The following is a 20,378-nucleotide window of genomic DNA, read 5'->3' as shown; positions in this document are numbered from 1 at the left end:
ATAATAACCCTTTGGCAGTGTTTGCAATAATTAATCTACCAGTTACAACCCTGAACTTTTGCTAGCACTATGATAAAAGTAAACTTACTTTTGGGGTTATGAAAAATTTATTAACCATGTGATCACTTTTGTTCTTCATTTTAAAAGATACTAAAAAAAACCCTAGTCTGGTGATTTAATAATTCAAATTAAAAATGTGCCCAGGGAAGGGATGTCTGGATCAAATTTGGAATTTGATGAATCTGTAAAAGTTGATGGTAAGAGTTTAAAAGCATCATTTCCCCCCATTTTTTTTTTAAAAAGAGGATTTGTAAGTATCATCTGACAGTATATCACATGCACGCTGGATCTGTTGTACAAAGAGAACAATTGTTCAGCTCACTGTTCTGAATCCCAGAACACATCTTTTAAACCTTAGTTCAGTGCAGATGGCATTTAAATCTCCACACGATACTCTTCATTCTTGGCTCCTGAATAATCATCCTTTTGAAAACTGCCAATATAGTAGCTATATTGTCATGTTAGGAAGGCAGGGGGATAAGCAATATGTAGGATTTAGGCATTATTGCCATATTTATTCTCCTACCTAGGAGAAACATTTTTTTTTTAAAGACTTTCTGAAATAAAGAGATTAAAAAGAGACAATCTGGCAATCTTGTAGAAAAAAAATGAAATTATCAAATTTTAATATGCACTGATCTTAGAAATAGTTGCGCTGGGCATGTACATATTTCCGTAATAGAAAGTGTCAGCTTGATAGAATCTTAGTGCAAGAGAGGTGTGGTTGCTTTTCATATTTATGTTTTCCTCATGACAGGCCTGCCTGCCTGTCCTATAATCCTTCCTGCGGAAGGAATGTTCTTTCATTTCTTAAGATGTATGTTCTATGAGACGAGATCAAGTGCAGGTTAGATGTTCCCCAAAGGCTTTTTGGCTCACCTTCAAAAGCTAGTTTTGGCTGCCTGAGCTTTGCTGCTCTCTCTCTCGCTACCAACTTTACATTATAATATAAAGAGAATGTGGGTTTCTATTAATCTGGCAGTTATTCTTCCAGAGTTCTCTTTCAGGAGACTTTCATCCTCTGTCATAAAACATGAGCAGTTGACGGAACAGCAAATGGAGCCAGTTCTTACAAAGCTATGTGAGTTTAGGAAAGATGCTTAAATAATCTCATAAATTAAAAAAGGAAAGGAGTCCCTATGGATTTTATTCCACTAGTCGTTGCCGACTATGGGGGGTGGATGCTCATCTCCATTTCAAGATGCTTCAGCGCTGTCTGAAGACATTTCCGTGGTCATTTGGCCATTATTTAAAGATCCATAGAAAAGCAAGTTTTCTTTATTTTGGATTTGAAAGTACAAATAGTCCTTAACTTCAATAGTTCATTTAGTGAAGTTACAATGGCACTGTTTGGAGTTACAATGGAACTGAAGAACGTGACTTATGACTGTTTTTCACACTTACGATGGTTGAGGCATTCCCATGGTCATGTGATCAAAATTGAGATACTTGGCTACTGGTTCGTATTTATGACGGTTTTGCAGTGTCCCAGGGTCATGCAACCCTCTGACAAGCAAAGTCTTTTATTTTAACTTTCATTTTTAGTTTTTACTTTCTCAGGGCTGCTCTTTTACCCTTTATCTTTACTCCAAACTTTCTTCTTCTCCTCCCCTTCCTTCCTCTTTCTCCTCCTACTTCCTTCGTTCTTCCTCTCCTTCTCTTTCCTACTTACCTTTCTCTTCCCCCACTCCTCTCTTCTCCCCCACTTCTAACCTTCTCCTCTGCTCCTCTTTCCTCTCCCTTTTCTTCCTCTCCTTTTCCCTTTCTTCTTTCTCCTCTCCTCTCCTCTCCCTTCCGCTCTCTCTACTCCTTCCCCTCTCTCCTGTTGTTTCCCTTTTCAGTTCAATCTAAAGTGGTATTTGAGCAGGCCCGATAAGACAAGCAAAGTCAATGGGGAAGCCAGATTCACTCAACAACCATGTTACTAACTTAACAGCTTCAGTGATTTACTTAACAACCGTGGCAAGAAAAGTTGTAAAATGGGGCAAAATTCACTTAACAAATGTTTCATTCAGCAACAGAAAGTTTGGACTCAATTGTGTAAGTTGAGGACTATTTGTATTTATCCCAGATTAAATATGGTGGGATAAATGAGAATGACACTTTCCGAATCTGTGTCATCAAATGCTGAAATCTACACCTTTTTAAAGTTTGCAGTGCATTGTAACAGTTCACAAACATACGCTATACACAACAATGCAAGTTAGAAAAAATACACACAAAATGCATAGGTTAGGTGGAAAGGCACAGAAATGTGCCAGACTTCCATCTAAGCTGGAGACTGGATTCCAGGCACCATAAAACAGAAGCTTTCTTAGATGTCTAACTGACCATAATGAGAAATATTATGGTGGATTATAGGACCCTGTAATAATTGTACAAGTTCTTCCTTGTGTTCTTACATAACAATGTCGAGATACAATACACCGCTATAAACGATTAAGAAACATTGATAAGAGAAACAACCCATAGTTTTGAGAAGGAAATTTCACCAGAAAAACTGAGGGCTATTTTAGATAACCGGGAACAAGCAACCATTGTATTTCGAGCATTTTTATTGTGCAAGATTTTAACTCTACTGCTAAACCTCTAAAATGCAGAGCCTTGGATAACAAGAGACTTCTTCCCACCACCTAACGATAAGATTTTAACATGACTCAAAAACATCTCTAATGGCGAGAATTGCAAAAAGAGCAATCTCTTAACAGGATTTATATCTGTGTTCTGCCAGTCTCCAAACATTCCTGAACAATGACATAAGGGCTACACAATCTATAGAGGTGTTAATCAAATGGTAATGCTATCAACCTTTCTACAACTTTCCCGCCCATCCCATCACCATCACAGGCTGCCTAATTTGCAGTTGTGATTAAGTTGGAAAGAGGTTGTCATCATTCCAGAGAGTGGGATGAAGTTTGGCTTGAACTTTGAGCCCGGCGTTTTCCTCTGCTTGTTACTGCTGCATTGCAAAGCCATGACGTTACAGTCATGGGACCCTGCCTCATTGTCTGTGGTTGATGGCTAAGGCATGTAAGGGCATTGTTCTTCTAGGCTTTGCTGGATTTAGCTTCAAAAGAAGAAATGCAGTTTCAGGGAAGACCACGGTTAGCCTGCCAATAACAAGACCTTTCTGTTTTCACTGTAGTTCGTCTCTTGGGCTATTTTGTTTCCCCTGAGAAAAATGCATACCAAGGGGTGAATGGGCCTGAAAATCAGCAGTGTGTGAAGCCAGAACCAAAAGTGATGGTCTAAATTTTTCTCTGACATCTTCTTCTCTTTCCCAATCAATTCTGCCCAGGTCAATAGACTGCCCAGAAGGAAGCATATTATTATTGCCAGATATATGAACTCCTGGAATTACTAGATAGGATGGCTTAAGACCATGGGAACCGCAGCCCCCGCACATCTGGAAAAGGCTAGAAGGCAAGATGGAATAGGCTTGATAGGAGGAACTGACATAGCTCTTCAGTCTTCCATTATCATAGCAGCCTACATAGGATCTCGTCAGTGGTGAAATTCAATTTTTTTTTACTATCGGTTCTGTGGGCGTGGCTTGGTGTGCGTGGTGTGGCTTGGTGGGTGTGGCAGGGGAAGGATATTGCAAAATCTCCACTTCCACCCCACTCCAGGGGAAGGGTACTGCAAAATCTCCATTCCCACCCCACTCCAGGGGAAGGATACTGCAAAATCCCCATTCCCTCCCCACTCTGGGGCCAGCCAGAGGTGGTATTTGCTGGTTCTCTGAACTACTCAAAATTTCCGCTACCGGTTCTCCAGAACCTGTCAGAACCTGCTGGATTTCACCCATGGATCTTGTGTTTTCTTGATCTAGAAAAATGAATACTTAAGAGGGACATTCGTCCTGGAACTGTAAATTCTGTTCATTTAATGGACTGACTCTACGCATGTATATTTTGGTATTCCACCCCACTGATTTAATAAAGCTTCCAAATAACTATTGCAGAAATAAAAGTTACAGAATAAAATACACAAGATATATGTGCATTAGATGATTTTCAGATGGTTTTTTTTTTGAAAAGCTAAAATCCATTGTATGGTTATGTAGTTACACAGGGTATTTTTAGAAATAATAAACTATTTAAAATGCAAACAAGACAGATAAGTCATGATATAAAAAATTGTTCTCCCAAGCTTTATAAGATACCGGAGAACAACCCATACTAAACCCAGCACAACATGTGTGTGTAATAAATCAGGATATCAGCTTTACAATCTGTATTGCACTATGAAACCGTTTCTCATTAGTTACCTGTAATTTGCCTTTTAGTCTCCACATCTCTGGTTTGTCGCAGTAATCTCAGCAGGATTGAAATGCCTTTCTGCTCGGACACTTCCAATTTGTTGTCATTGTCTTCATATACCAGGTTCCTTAAAGCTCCACATGCTGCCCTCTGTAGTTCCTCATTCTGCACATTCAGAAGCTCTAAAAGTTTGGGAATACCAACTAGGGAATACACCTGTGAAGAGAAGATCATTTATTTTTATACAGATAAGTTTTTATCTCAAAGGATTATTTGACTGTTGGATGAAATCAGTGTCTTGAGTTAAGGATACTATACTGCCCAAAAGTTTTCTTAAAAACCAAACTTGTACCTGAGTGACAAAACTCATTCAAGAAAAAAACCATCTGAGATGTTTTAACAAAATGTGGCTTAGTAAAGGTAAAGGTTCCCCTTGCACATATGTGCTAGTCGTTCCCAGCTCTAGGGGATGGTGTTAATCTCTGTTTCAAAGCCAAAGAGCCAGCGCTGTCCGAAGATGGCTCCATGGCCATGTGGCTGGCATGACTAAATGCCAAAGGCGCACAGAACACTGTTACCTTCCCACCAAAGGTGGTCCCTATTTTTCTACTTGCATTTTTTACGTGCTTTCGGACTGCTAGGTTGGCAGAAGCTGGGACAAGTAACGGAAGCTCACCCCATTATGCGGCACTAGGGATTCGAACCGCTGAACTGCGGACCTTTCGATCGACAAGCTCAGCGTTTTAGCCACTGAGCCACCGCATGGCTTAGTACATTTCCCCTAATCATTAACCATGCTTGCATGAGAGTCTGGGCACCATAATCTAAATGTTTAAAGGTAGTTCTCGCTTAAGGACCTTAACTAGGACTGGCAACTCCGCCACAAAGCAAAGTGGTTGCTAAATGCACCGAAGACAAATTCCTTGTGTGTCTAATCACACTTGGCCAATAAAGAATTCTACATTCTAAATAGGAAATTACACGACCTGAATGTGTTTTCTGGCTGGAAAGTGATAAGATATTGTTCTCAGTTTCACACCTTTGGCTTTTGTTTGTGTCTTAACCACTCTCCCACCTTTTGCAATGTTTGAGTGCTGCTTACTTCTCTTTGTACATAACAAAAGCAATGCAATCACACCTGGGACTGGTAGCTGCAGGCCTGCTGTGCAAACAGCTCCCTTGAAATCTCTTCCTCTCCAAACTGTCTGCTCTATGATAGGGTGGGGTGAGAAAGGTCAGGCACAGGACAACATATACTGACTGTAATGGTGGTTAATTTTTTTAGCACTTTCATAACTTCATAATGGTTGGTAAGCAAGGACTACCTGTATTGCATATCAGTTTGCCTATCCCTGAGATAACTTATTCACATCAATTTCCTGAGTTGGATGAAAAGAGAGCACATCTTTCTCCTTCTGTCCTGGTCACTTTTTACAGAGGCACGACTGAGAACGTTTTTAACAAACTGCCTCACTGTTTGGTTTGGTGGCAGCAGTGCCTCAGATAGAAAGCCCATACAGAAAGTGGTAAGGATAGCTAAGAAGATTCTAGGAAGCTTGCTTCCCGTTTTTCAGGATACTGCTTATAAGGACCCAGTTTGTGGGGGCAATAAGCTGACTTTGTATAAATATACAAAAGTATGAAGGCTATTGCTTAACGCATTGTAAACCGCCCTGAGTCTCCGGAGAAGGGCGGCATATAAATCATTTTTTTTTTAAAAAAAAGAGCTACTGTATGTGCTTAGAGCTCAAAGCATTGTTAGAGACCCCACACACCCACTTCACAACTGGTTTCTGTTGCTCCCCTTTGGGAGGAGGTTTCGAAGTATTTCTAGCAGGATACCAGAATCTGTAACAGCTTTGTTCCCTACGCCATCCTTCTGGTAAACTTGCAAGATTCGTTCTTCTTGCCATGTACATATATACATCTGAACTAGACTGTGTTGTTTCTCTGTGTCATATAATATATATGGGTATATACATAATTTTGTATTTATTTGTTTGTTTATTTATTTAGTTAATTAGTTAGTTAGCCATGTTTATGTAGTGTATATTGGAGGTGGTGATCCTTTGAGAGCTGTATGCAACAAAATTTCATTTTAATGTATGCTGATTAGTGTACATTCAAAGTGACAATAAAGTTATTATTCTATATTATTCTATTCTATTCAATATGATTCTCCTCCTTCCATTCTGTAAGTCTTTTGCTGTGCAAGATCATAAGGCAACCCATTGGCTCCCATGAAAGATTATTAATATATGTTCAAAGACAAGAATACGTCTAATAGTTTGGATCAGAGTTAGCCAGTTTAACAAAATAAAGGTGACATTAGTTCATAAAGTGAATATTTAAGTCACAGGCTATCCCACAACAATACTGTAGTGCCTCATTCTTCATATATGAAATCTATGTGCAATGCTATTTTAAGAAAACAGCAGGGTGGGGATGGTTTCTCAATATTAATTTAATAATCATATACGATGTCATTAACTTATGAAACTCACCGCACAAAACAAATTGATGATTACTAGCTGCCAAACTCCTCTTAGCTTGACTTACTAAGAAATCAGCAAGATACAACTAAGCAAATGAATTCTACTGAATACTGTACAGGTAGTCCTCAGCGTATGTCCACAATTGAGCCCAACATTTCTGTTGCAAAGTGAGATATTTGTTAAATGAGCTTTGCCCCATTTTACAACCTTTCTTGCCACATTTATTAAGTGAATCACTGCAGTTGTTTATTTAGTAACAGGGTTGTTAAGTGAATCTAGCTTCTCCATTGACATTGCTTGTCAGAAATACGCCAAAGGGGATCACATGAGCCCGAGACATTACAATTGTCATAATTATGAGTCAGTCAGCATCTGAATTGTGATCACATGACTATGGGAACGCCTTAACAGTTGTGTGAAAAACAGTCATAAGCAGAGGTAGGCTTCACATAATTTAACAACTGGTTCACCTAGAATAAAAAATGTGAGACCACATGCCTTGCGCACATGTGCGCTGCGTCAGAAACACGGCAATTGTATAGGATGGGATAGTTTTATTCGCATACATGCCTTGCGCACATGCACGCTGCATCAAAAACACAGCAATTGTATAAGACAGGATAGTGCCATGGCGGGTGGGCGGGCCCAGTCGCTGGCCATAACTACCGATTCACCTGAACCCAGTCCGAACTAGCTGAATCCCACCCCTGGTCATAAGTCACTTTTTTCAGTGCCATTGTAACTTTGAACCAGAGGTGAAATGCTCCCGGTTCGGACCCGATCACCTGATCCGGTAGCGATGGTGGCAGGTGGTTCAGAGAACCGGTAGCAAAAATCCCTGCCCCCCTCCACCATGCTCATCTGAGCCGCACGATCATCAGAGGCTTTTTTTTTTTACTTTTAAAAGCATTTTTTCTACAACCTCTTCCGACGAAAAAATGCTTTTAAAAATAAAAAAAAAAAGCCTCTGATGATTGCACGGCTCAGCTAGGATCGTCAGAGGCTTTTCAAAACATTTTTTTCTGCAACCTTTTGGCTGAAGAGGTGATAAAAAAATGCTGTGAAAAGTCTCTGACGATCCCAGCTGAGTTGCCTGATCAGCAGAGGCTTTTCAAAGCATTAGGAAAAATGCTTTGAAAAGTTATATAAAAAAAAGGTTGGCCATGCCCACCCAGTCACATTACCCCCCCACCAAGCTACGCCCACAGAACCAGTAGTAACAAATTTTACATTTCACCCCTGCTTTGAACGGTCCATAAACAAACTGTTGTAAATCAAGAACTACCTGTAGTTCCTTCAAGCAGTTGATTGCTCTCTGATATTGAGCTGCAGTCCACATCTTATATGCCTATGAGTTTAAATTCAGCACCTTTTCGTTATAAAGTTTCCATGTCCTAAGTAGCAGGCTACTTGATACTTTTCATATTCGGTACTATATACCGTGTTTCCCCGAAAATAAGACCCTATCTTATATTTTTTGAACCCTGAAATAAGCGCTTGGCCTTATTCCATGCACTCAAAAGCTCAATTGGGCTTATTATGTCTTATTTTTGGGGAAACAGGGTAGCAGTTTTCTATTTTGATTTCAACATTTCCATCCTGGAAAACTCTTTCTCCGAACTTATCTCCTACACCAACTTAGATGGTTTTAGACAGCATTCTATCAGCTTTCTCCAATTTAGCTTACTCAGCATATTGGACTCAATCCCATCAATGTTAGCTACCATAAACAATGATTGAAACCCACAGAAAACCAATAGGCTGAATTCAGCAAACCATCAAATTTCAAATAAATGGGCAGACAATTAACACAAATTGTTCAAATTGTTATTTTATGTAATGTTAATTATAAATCACTCTTCTATTGATTAGAAACAAGAAGAAGAACACATACTTTAAAATAAAGGCCACAAAATAAGGCCTCACGGAACATACACCCAGGAATAATTAACACATAGGAAGTTAACAACTGTCTGGCCAGATCGTTTTGCTGGACCAAGATTGCTGAATAGTGAAGATTGCTGAGGTACATCTAATGCTTTTCAGTTTTGAATGAGGTATTATGAAAGTCTAATTTTTCTAGAGGGCATGAAGTATGGAATCCTTGAATTAAAAAAAAATACTTTCTGAGCCAGATTTCTGCTAAATTATATTACAGTAAATGGTCTGCATAAATAGTTTTCTGATTGTTATGAAGTGTTTAGTGCAAAGGAGATAAAGAGGAAGGAAAGAGAATTTGTTTTGATAGTTTGGGGAATGCTCAACACTTCACTATGATCAGTATTTACTCCGTGTTTATCAGTTGTTGAGATATGAAGGCGGTTCAGGCTTTATTAGGGCAGGATATTGCTGCTAAATAACGTTAAGCCCTTGTACAAACAGTTTCATAACACTCTTTTAAAGCTGTTGAGGTGCCAAATTTAGAACTGAAACAAGAGGTACAGAATTGTGTGGGCTGAAAGTGCCTCAAAGATTTCCAGCCCAAAGTCCTGTGGGAAGGTGAGGGCATTTTTTATTTATAAAGGAGCAATAGAGAGCGCTAGACGTTGTCTCCTATTATGGCAGGAAACTGATAAAGGAAAACATGTTTCAGTCAAGAGCCCGCGGAGCCCAATCTGATGTCCTTCAGATCTGTTAGAATTCACAACACTAGAAAACTTAGTCAAGTTGGCGAAATAGACGGATGCTGGGAGTTATATTTTCTAAAAATTAGAGGACACCAGACTAGGAAAGATGACCTTGCTTCAAGAGATATCAACCATGTAGGATAAATATACAGGCTGTTCTCTGGGAAATCATGTGGCAAAACAGATGGCCATGGGCTCTTCTTGTTATTGTTCATAGTCACTAGAGTAAAATGTTGGTTTTTGGGGTAAGACCAAACTTATTTTAGTTTTTATATCTCATTCCCCTTTAGACACTTTATGTGAGACTTTCCCTCATGCTATTCTATTTCTACCACAACCATGGGTACTAGATTACAATAACAGAGGCTGATAGGCCTTAAATCACCTAGTGAGCTCTGTGGTTGGAATGGATTCTTGGATCTGAAACTCCCTATCCAAATCCAAATCGAAATACACTGGCTCTTTCTTAAAAGTATGTCTTTTTTAGTTTGAATGTATTAAGGAGGCCTGTTTTTTATCAATTAATTAAGCTAACCAAAAGTTGATCTTAAAATACATGTAAATATATTCATATGTATCTATCTCTATATTTGTTGTTGTTAGTAACGAAGTCATGTCCGACCCATCACAATCCCATGGACAACGTTCCTCTACCATCCTCTGGAGTCCATTTAAGCTCACGCCTACTGCTTCAGTGACTCCATCCAGCCACCTCATTCTCTGTCACCCCTTCTTCTTTTGCCCTCAGTCTTTCCCAGCATTAGGCTCTTCTCCAGTGAGTCCTTCCTTCTCATTAGGTGGCCAAAGTATTTGAGTTTCACATCTCTATCTTATCATCTCTCTCTCCCCCCTCCCTCCCTCTCCCCATAAATAAACACACACACACACACACTCACTCACTCACTCACACACTGTATAAAGAAAATATAGGATAGACCTTACAAATAAAGAGGTAAAATCTCCTTCAAGTTAGCCTCCTATAAATTCTTGGCAACAAGTAATTTGCTAAATGCCTTCCTCCGTAAAATATCTATCAGCCTGTCTGTCTGTCTGTCTGTCTACAGATAGTCCTTGACTGACCATTTAATTACAGGTCAAACTTACCATGGTCTTGGAGAAATGTTACTTTTGACCTGTACTGTCACTTACAACTCATTTACTCATTCCACCATTGCTGTCATCACCCAAACCCAATTTGAGTGCTTGGAAATTGGCTCACATCAACAACTGGCCACTGCCTTCCGCAATCATGGTATTAAAATTTGCAACCTTTTCTATCACTTTCCAGTAAAAAATTCCCATTGGGGAAGTTGGATTTGCTTAACAACTGCACGATTCACTTAGCAACTGCTGTAAACATGGCTGTAAAATTGGGTTTGACTTGACCTACCGTGCAACAACTTATGTTGGAAATTTCTGTACCAAATGTGGTTGTAAGTTAAGTACTACCTGTATCACCAATATAGCCTATTATTTTGATATTTTGAGGCAACTGTTCCATCCCAATTATCAACCATATCCAACACTGTTTAGTTTTCTGAAAATAGCCAAGTTTGGCTAGGCATCAATATGGGCTTATTTCGGTTGACTGCTCCTGAAAATTAATTTTCTTGTTTGTTTCATGTCTGCTCCTATCTTCCTTTCTACATGCATTCCTTTGAGAAAATGGGGCTCATCTGGAGCTAAATGAGTTAATAGCCACACAGGATTTCATCCAGGATGTTTTCCCATTCCTTTCGGCCCATTATTTTCCTCTACCAATTTCATACACAAGACTTTATATGCAAGAAGTATTGAAAATCTGAAGAAAGGAAGAAAAAATTATCACTCACTTTCCTTCTGGCTTCTGCTCTCTGAAAACTCTCGTGCTGTATAAAAACAATTGCTGCAAGAACTCGAGAGGACAAAGGATTTTCATTTTGCAATATATTTACTGCACGCTCCAGGTTCATCTCTCCTTCTGGATTCCTGAATGAGTTAAACACAAACAGATGCCAAATCAACAGGAGAAGGCAAAGATAAACTCTTTTTGAAGAGGAGTCTGACATAATTGTGTCCATGTAGCTATCTTGGTTTTTCTGGGATATTTTCTTTAGTTTCTACTGCTTTGGGGTCTCCCATCCAAGGAGACCTGAACCTGTTTAACCTCTGACCCAAACAGAACCTACAGTGGTTAAAAACAGCTGGTCTTGTGGATTTTAAAAGGCCACCAGATTTTTTTACGAGAAACTTTAGCAAAATAACTGCTTTGTCATTAAATGTCATCTTCAGGGGACAAAGGATGATAGATTTATGATATTAAAGTTCAAATTAACAGAGGTAAAGGTTCATTACCCATACATAACTGTTCTTTCCTTTATAACTTTCCTTTATAATGTGGGCATTCAGTCAATTCAAGACCACATTGGACTTGCAAAATATATCAAGAACCACAATCTCCCAATAGCAAGGCTAGGACCCAAAGTGTATATGATCTGGGTATGAATGGGGTTTTATGGGCTCAATGAATGTTTGAGTCCCAACATCACACTGAACCAAAACTAACCAAAATTCTAGACAATATATAATAAAACAGAACCATTTTGCACTTCTGACTGCACTTGATCTATTCCTTCATAGACCACTCTTGTATGAAGTCATTATATACAACATACATACTTTTCTATAAACTGTTGTCCAATTTCATACTGCTGTAGCCTTTCAAACTTGAAATTCATTACAGTAGATGCACTGAATTTAACTCCCATAAGCTTCCAACCACTTGGAAGGTACTGATGCCTCTAGCTAGCAAGAAAGAGGAAAAATCCTATGGGTGATTTCAAGAAGAAGAAATCCCCACATGATAATTATCTTGATGGAGCATTTTACTGGTTCATTTGATGAACCAGCCTTACTACTAGGCAAAGCATATTAACTATCTCAGAGAGCAGGTTCAGGTGTAGCATCAGTAGTATTCTCTCTCCCATGGTTTCTCTTGAACCTTCCCAGCTGTTCTCTTTTAAAAGGTAGACCCTCAATTGCCATAGGGCCAGCTCTGTGCATTTAAACTAGCATGATGTCCCATTGCATAAGGCAACATGATTCTGTCTGTGCCTATGGAAAACTATGATGATAATCTATGCACTACATTGTTATATAAGTCAAACATGAGTCTGTTTTTCCAGCCACTCTCAATTAACACTGATAATTCCCGAGTTTAGTCTGAGGTCTATAATTGCCAGGATCACACAGATATACAACAAAGGTTTTCTTTACTTCCTGAGATATTTTTGATGGCCTTTCATCTATCGTATATCAGTTCAGTCTTTCTATTTGCTTCTTATCAGTGAATAGCAATCTTGGAACATAATTAGACATGATGGCAATATTTGCCTTTAAAGTCATCAGCCTTGCCCACAGTTTGCTTCTATGGATGGATATAAACCAAGCTATAGAAACCAAACATTTAACAATTCTTTGGTGCCTAGAACAAGTCCTAACAAGCCTATCAAGAAGCAGAATCCTTCTGAGATTTAGCAAGATGTACCGTAAATTGACTTCCATGATAGATAAATTATAGATTCAGACCATGAATTATTCTAACAAATGTCCAAACCATTTGTCTAGCCTCTTGACTGGACTATTATTAATCCAGATAAGTGTGTTATTTACTCATTGCTACATTATATTGCATCTTTCTTTTAAAGGATTGAAGGTGCAAATGATATCTTTTTTTTATTCTCATAATTATTATATGAGATTGGTAAAGAGGAACAGTTTCAATTATTCCATGGCTTCTCCTGCTTAGTTTCAAATATATGTAAAACTTAGGGATCCTTAGCTCTCTAGATGTTGTTAAACTTAGTTTTCTCATGCAACTTACTCTAAAGCCACTCCTGAAATTTACCTGAGTTTGATTAAACACAATTCTCTTTATTTAATGGGTGGATTCATACATGATGTGCCAACCTAAATATATGACATAACACATGGAGGTAGCACAATCAGAAACATACTGAGAAGCGGGATTTCCTCTTTCTTAAAGGAGAATGATTCTTCTTCTGTTAAAAATAACTTTATAAAAATAAATAAAGTATACTAGCAAAAGTATTACTTGATTAAAAAAATAATTTATTTTTATCTATTTGATTGGTAGATTCAACCCCAGTCATTTAGGCTTTGCAGCCCTGATAATTATGCCTTAGTTGCTTTATTTATCATTCCCTATTTAGAACTGCCAAGAATAATTTGTAAAGAAAAATAAAGGCTATTTCAAGAAACATTTTTTAAGGTGTACTTATCTTTTTTCTACGTGTCTCAAATTTATCAGCTGTTTCTATCTGGATTGAGATACCTGGCTTCTATCCTGAGTCAGCAAACACTGGTTATCGCCTAAAAGATTCAGCTGTTACCTTCAATCCAGTTGTTGCCATAGCTGGAACTAGTTTACGCCGTAAACCTGTTCTGACCTGATATTACATGAATAACCCCCTTCTATCTTCTTTGTTTTAAATATTTTTTATTGTTTTATCCCCTTCTATCTTCTTGACACTGTATATCTTAACAGCTCCAAACTTAATTCCAGGAAATACAAAGTCAATCACTAAGAACCAGTAGAATGCAGCAGGAATTCCAAAAGTGAGCAACTAAACTGATAATTAGTGGTTAATTATGAATTAAAATAAAGTCTAACATTCTGCCTTTGGAAAATGAACCAATTCTAACAACACATATTTATCAGAATTCTGTCTGATTTAGTTCAATGGGTCTCATTACAAAGAATATTAGCTGGCTTCCTGTAATGTACTAAATTATAATTTCTGCCAGCCATTCTTTGTTGAATAAGCCACAAACTCATTAACAAAAATTGTCCAAAATCAATCTCTCTCCATTATCAAAAATCAGAAAAGAAAGTGGTGGCACAACGGTTAGAATGCAGTATTGAAGGCTAATTCTGCTGGCTGTCAGGAGTTCAATCCTGACCGTCTCAAGGTTGATTCAGCCTTCCATCCTTCCCAGGTTGTAAAATGAAGACCCAGATTGTTGGGGGCAATATGCTGACTCTGTAAACCACTTAGAGAGGGCTGTAACCCACTACAAAGTGGTATATAAGCCTAAATGCTATTGTAGAAAAGTCAGACTCACTTATACTGTGCATTTCAAAAGTGAAGATGAACGAAGGCAGAAGCAAGGATTGTGGGCATAATTCTGCTGCCCAGGGGGATATAAAATGTATCATATGCCAGATAGGTGGAGAACATCTGTGGTCCTCCAGATGTTCTTGAACTACATTTCCTAGAATCCATCACTATTGGTCATGGGAACTAAGCTTCTGGGAATTAAGAGTTCATAATTCTAACTAACATAGTGTTCAACATTTGGAGGACTAAAGGATCTTTATGTTCTACATACTGTCTTGCTATGAACTGAAAATACTACCGCCAGGTGAATAGTCTTGGGCAGGGATGTCAAACTCAAGGGCCCTGGGCCAGATCTGGCCCACAGGGTGCTTAGATCTGGCCCGTGGGGCCGCCCTGGAAACAGCGAAGGACTGGCCCGCGGTGCCTCTGCCAGCAAAAACGGAGCTTAGGAGGGTCACCCTCCCGAGCTCCGTTTTCGGCTGTGGTGGCTTCCTGCAAACCTCTGCCAGTGAAAACGGAACTCGGGTGCACCCGACAAAAATAATGCCGAGCTAGCTACTCCCACCCTGGCCACGTTCACCAACCCCCCCCCGCCCCCGAGGTTAAACACAACCATGATGCATCCCTCAATGAAATCGAGTTTGACACCCTGGTCTTGGGCATTGCTAGTAGTGGTGCATCTTCTAAGACATACCCTATTTGAGATCTGCTGGCAGATATCCTTTCATGCTCAACGATGCCATTTGTTCCAGCAGCAGCCATAGCCGCTGTCATTGTCATCCTCTTCCCACTTGCCTCAGCGAATGAAGTTGGCAAGGAGGCTTCCCTCGTGCTCTGGGTTCTGACGGTGTTCTGCTGCCAGCTCGAATGCCTATGCTGGGTTCCAACTTGGGAATGCAAAGAAGATCTGGCTTGGCCCACCGCAGTCCCAGAAGTGAGATAATTCTCCTTCTCCAAAAGATTGCTCAGACTCCGGCTATTCCCCACACGCTGATACAGTGGCACTCCTGGACTGAAAGGTATACAGTCCACCATGGTCTCATTGGTCGGCCCAATGTAGAACTGCCTGGGCCCTCTGCTTGAAGCACTGCGGCTTGTGTAGCCAAGGATTTCAGAACGAGCATATCTTGGTGGCAAGGCGCAGGTTCTCTTGTTCTCATTCTGTCGAACTGTTAAAGCTCTGTTATAGCGCATGTCAGCGTGGAAGAGAAGTGGCTTTTCGGGACTGCTCTCAGGAGAAACCTCCAACCTCTTCAAAGGCTGTCTGTGGAACCTCTCTTCCATTGCCCTGTAGTTGTAAGGGAGGCTGCGAGGACCCCAGCCATTTTCATAGCTACTTTGGGAGCCAATCTGTTAAAGCAAACAAAGTAAAATTAAACAAAACCAGGGAAAGCACAATCAATTGGAAGTGTCTCACGAAGGAGGAGGAATATTTTTGGAAACTTGTCTTTTTTGTCTCAATCCGTGGAAAATATTCATTTCAAGAAATACATAGTTGTATAGAATTTATTATTAATATAACGAATAGGTACAGTACAAATAATCCTCGATTTACGGCCACAATCGAGTCCAAAATTTCTATTGTTAAGCGAGACATTTGTCAGGTGAGTTTTTTCCATTTTATGACCTTTCTTGCCATGGTTGTTAAGTGAATCACTGCAGCTGATAAATTAGTCACATGGTTGTTAAGTGACTCTGGCTTCCCATTGACTTTGCTTGTCATATGGTTGCAAAATACGATCACATGACTCTGGGACAATGCAACGGTCATAAATACATGCCAGTTGCCAAGTGCAACTGACGCTTTTGATCATGTGTCCATGGGGATGCTGCAATGGTAGTGTGAAAAACGGTCATAAGTCACTTTTTTAATGCCATTGTAACTTTGAGCGGTCACTAAACAAATGGTTGTAAGTCGAGGACTACCTATACAAACTAAAGTATTCAACCAGAATAGATGCAATGAGACCCCAAGTTATAATTTATAACTTTCCTGGTGATTAAAGAAAACACACACACACACACACACACACACACACACACACACATTTTATTTGCACAGACTTAGATATGCTAAAGTATATATGTGTCTTTTCATTTCTTCTCCCATTTAACATCTAAATATGCATAGAAAGTGTAAGTCATTGTGTTGCCTTAAAATCTTTACAAATATCACAATGAAACTATTCCTTCTTAATGTGTTTGAGATCACATATTCAGGAATGCTGACAGTATGGTTCCCACTTTGTTCACGATCCATTTTTTTGTTCTACAGGGAGGAACCAAGATGCAGATGAAACATGAAATGTGTTTCCAAATCAGGAACTGTGTTGGGCAAATCACAGTTGAATGAGCCCATTCATTGGCTCAAATCTCAAGGAAGTCTTTGAGTGAAGTGTGTAGGTAACAGGCTCCCACTGAGAACACAGCTAAAAACTGGATAGGTGTTTCAGGAAACAGTAGTCATATAAGATGGCTGGCAGTTTTATTAATGAGTGGGAATGGGATTTTATATGATGGCTGCCTGTTTTATTAATGAGTGCGATCTTAGAATTTACATCCAATCAGTTCTCAAAACTTTCCTTCTCATTAAGGGAAGACTTGGTATTAGGCTTCTCAAAGACTTAAACATTCTAATAGTTTGAGAAATATTTTTTTCTTTTGGGTGGGTGACATTTGTGCGTTGTTACTGCAATGGACTTTTCTAGTCTCAGGCTCTTTGTATTTGACTTTGGTCATCCTAGCCCTTATTCTTCCATTTCTTCTTATTTCAAATCCTCATAGTGTCTGTTGATACTTGTTTACATTATTTTCTCCTATACTTTCTCCATCAAATTAGGCTGGAATCTTCCAGACACCATCTATCTATCTACCTCAATCTTTCTCATCTTCCATTGGGAATTTAGATAGTCTCCAGTTTGTTATCTCCATATTCTAGTCGCCCAAAAGAGAAGGATCAGTAGCCTCAACTCTCTCTTTATTTCTCTCTCTCTTGCTGAAAAATGGATTCCTATATTGGCACAGCAACAAAAAGTCCAGGCTTAAAGTTGGGAATTTCTGGGGTTTCTTTTATTCACATGATTCTTGGCTAATATTTCCGGTTTAATTCTAGTGTTGATATTCTGCTGGTCTCTAAGACCCTCAGGACAATACTCACTTGAAAAACTCCTTTTTAGGAGCCCAAAATTGTTTGAAATTGATTTTTTGAGAGATAACGGCTACCCCAAAGATTTCCATCAGGTAGATGAAAGGGAAACCAAAATCCAGCATTCCTCTGAATATACAAGTGCAGGACTGTAAAATTCATTGATCATCCTATCTTTGATTCCCATTTTACTTACATTCAGCTTTCATCATTCCACATGCAGTGTTTCTTTCTGGAATATGATTACATGTGAGCATCATGCCTACAAGGTTAAATTACTACTCTCTACAAGCAGCCATCCAGTTTTCAAGGTTATTTCAGTTACCTTGTACCAAACAGAAAACACGGTTTGCTGTTTCCTCACAGGCTTATATTACATTCCTATTCTTCCCTCCCCAGTGTAACCTAATTGTTGTAACCTTGCATGAAAAATAGATGAAATAGTTTTTAATTCTACATGAGGAATTAGGCAGGTGCAAAGTAGATTACCGATAGTGGAGAAATGACAAGGCAAAGCAAGCAATTACATAAATGCAGACATTGTAATTAAAACCAGGGCAGACAATGTAATCCATGCAAGATGTTTGAGTCTACAGGATCCACACTATGCTTTGGAAAATATAACAACAAAGACAAATTTCTTTTTGGCTTATGTGCAATCAGAAGCCCGAGAGTCTGATATGAGGATTAAATTCCTTCCTGGTAGGGAGACTGTAAGGGGGAGCAGTTTTTACTCTTTAAAATATTTCTGTTTTGATTCTACCTTGGTTTGACAATATAGCTAAGATTCATTTGTAATATTTAAAATGATTATTGTTATAAAATAATATTTCTTTCTGTCCTTTAATCACAGCATGTACTATTTGCCAGTAATGAATGCATGGAGTCAGCATTGGCAAGCAAAGTAGGCAATTAACAATGCAGTCCTATATGTGTTTATTCAGAAGTCAAGTATTGTATTTTTTGGAGTATAAGACACACCGCAGTATAAGATGCACGTTAGTTTTTCGGGAGGAAAATAAGAAAAAAGCTGATTGATGGGTGGATCGGCCTCTGGGAATACCCCCAATCAGCTGTTCCCAGAAGTGAATTTAAGCAACAGGTTCCTTGGTTGTGAGCTCTGTGCCTTGCTTTTTTTCTTGCCTCTGAAACTTCTGAAACTCCATTTCAGAAAAAAAACTTTTTTTTCTGCCTCTGAAAGCCTCCAAAACAGAGCTTCAGAAAAAAAGGCTTTTTTTCAGAAGCTTCTTTCGGAGGCTTTTATCCTGAAGAACTATCTGTACTCTGTTCAGTCTCCTTTCTTTGGTATTGGTATGTAGATTAACCTCTTCCGATCTGTTGGTTATTGTGTCATTCTTCAGATTTGTTAGCATAGTTTGGTTAGAACTTTTACTGATTCTTCTTTTGTTGCTTGCCATATTATTTTAGATAAAAGCCTTTCAGAGCCTTTTTTTCTGAAGCTTCGTTTCTGAGCCTTTTTTTCTGAACCTTCTTTCAGAGGCTTCTTTCAGCCTCTGAAATCTCCATTTGCAAGGCTGGGCAGGGCTACATTCCGAGTATAAGACGCACCCAGATTTTCATGCTCTTTTTTGGGGGGTGGGAAAGGTAAGTCTTATACTCCGATAAATATGGTATGTTGTAACATTAAATAAGTGCGTATAAGATTGCAACCTGAGAAACCAAATTTCTTCAATGTACAAATAAATCCTCGATTTACAACCATAATCGAGCCCAAAATTTCGGTTGGAAGTTGTGACGGTCATATAGTGGGTCACCATGTGACCAGACCCAATTTTACAATCTTTTTGCAGTGGTTGTTCAGCAATCCCATTGTTTGCTATACAGCGTTTCTGCTGGAATTTGGAAGTAAATGCTGGTTTCGGGAAAAATCTTCATAAATCACGATCATCTGACTGTGGGGGAGCTGCTACAAACAGCTCTAAATATAGCCTAAAATGTAGACATGTGACCATGGGAGGAGGGGTGGACATCAGAACTTCAAATCCAGGGAGTAAATAGCTCTTTTGGGATCTGTTGTAACTTGGAATGGCTTCTAAGCAACCAATTGTATGTTGAGGACTATCTGTACATAGCTACTAAATTTATGTCTTTCTACTCTAACAGCAAACATACCCTTGACACAGTAGTGGGTTTCAAATCCTGTCGCTACCAGTTTGCTCGTGGATGTGCACGTGATGCTTCTGCGCAAGCGCAGAGACATCTGGGTGAGTGGGCGGAGTCTCCCGCCACTGCCGCTACCAGTTCACCCGATCTGGGGCGAACTGGTAGCAACCCACCATTGCCTTGACACAAAGACATGGTATCAGTAAACTGTTTAGAAGATGCTACTAGAATCAGAGATATTTCTCCTCCCCTTTTAAAACCTAAGTCTTCTCCTGTGCTGCAGTGAAGCTTCAAAATAGTTTCCTCTGATATCAAATGGAGGCAAATTTAATATTTTTTGAGCAAAGATAAGAGCCTTTAGCGTTGCCAAGCCTACAGGGAGAAACAGGGGCTGAGAGAGAAGGAATGGAAAGAAGAGGAGACTGGATGAGGTTTAGAAAAAAAACCATATTTTTATTTCACTGGCTGGGGAATTCTGGGAGTTGAAGTCAACATATCTTAAAGAAGCTAAGTTTAAAATCGAGAGATACTAAGATAGAAGTCTA

The 20,378-nt window shown here is 39.2% G+C and overlaps 1 protein-coding gene across 1 annotated transcript in view; it reads right to left on the bottom strand.

Annotated features, from left to right (window-relative positions):
* PKP2 (plakophilin 2) overlaps window positions 1-20,378 on the bottom strand; it is a 66,662-nt gene that overhangs the window by 29,228 nt on the left and 17,056 nt on the right. Inside the window, exons 3-5 of the mRNA XM_070947170.1 lie at window positions 15,259-15,914; window positions 11,277-11,412; window positions 4,331-4,538 (exon numbers count right to left, since the gene is read on the bottom strand). Of these exons, the coding sequence (XP_070803271.1) occupies window positions 4,331-4,538; window positions 11,277-11,412; window positions 15,259-15,914 (1,000 nt within the window). The remainder of the gene's footprint in view (window positions 1-4,330; window positions 4,539-11,276; window positions 11,413-15,258; window positions 15,915-20,378) is intronic.

This window comes from Pituophis catenifer, unplaced genomic scaffold, assembly GCF_029215685.1.
Source record: "Pituophis catenifer annectens isolate HBS135680 unplaced genomic scaffold, rPitCat1.0.hap2 SCAF_7, whole genome shotgun sequence".
Lineage (NCBI taxonomy): Eukaryota > Metazoa > Chordata > Lepidosauria > Squamata > Colubridae > Pituophis > Pituophis catenifer.
The sequence above is the reverse complement of the archived record's forward strand: the minus strand, read 5'-3'. Positions and strand labels throughout refer to the sequence as shown.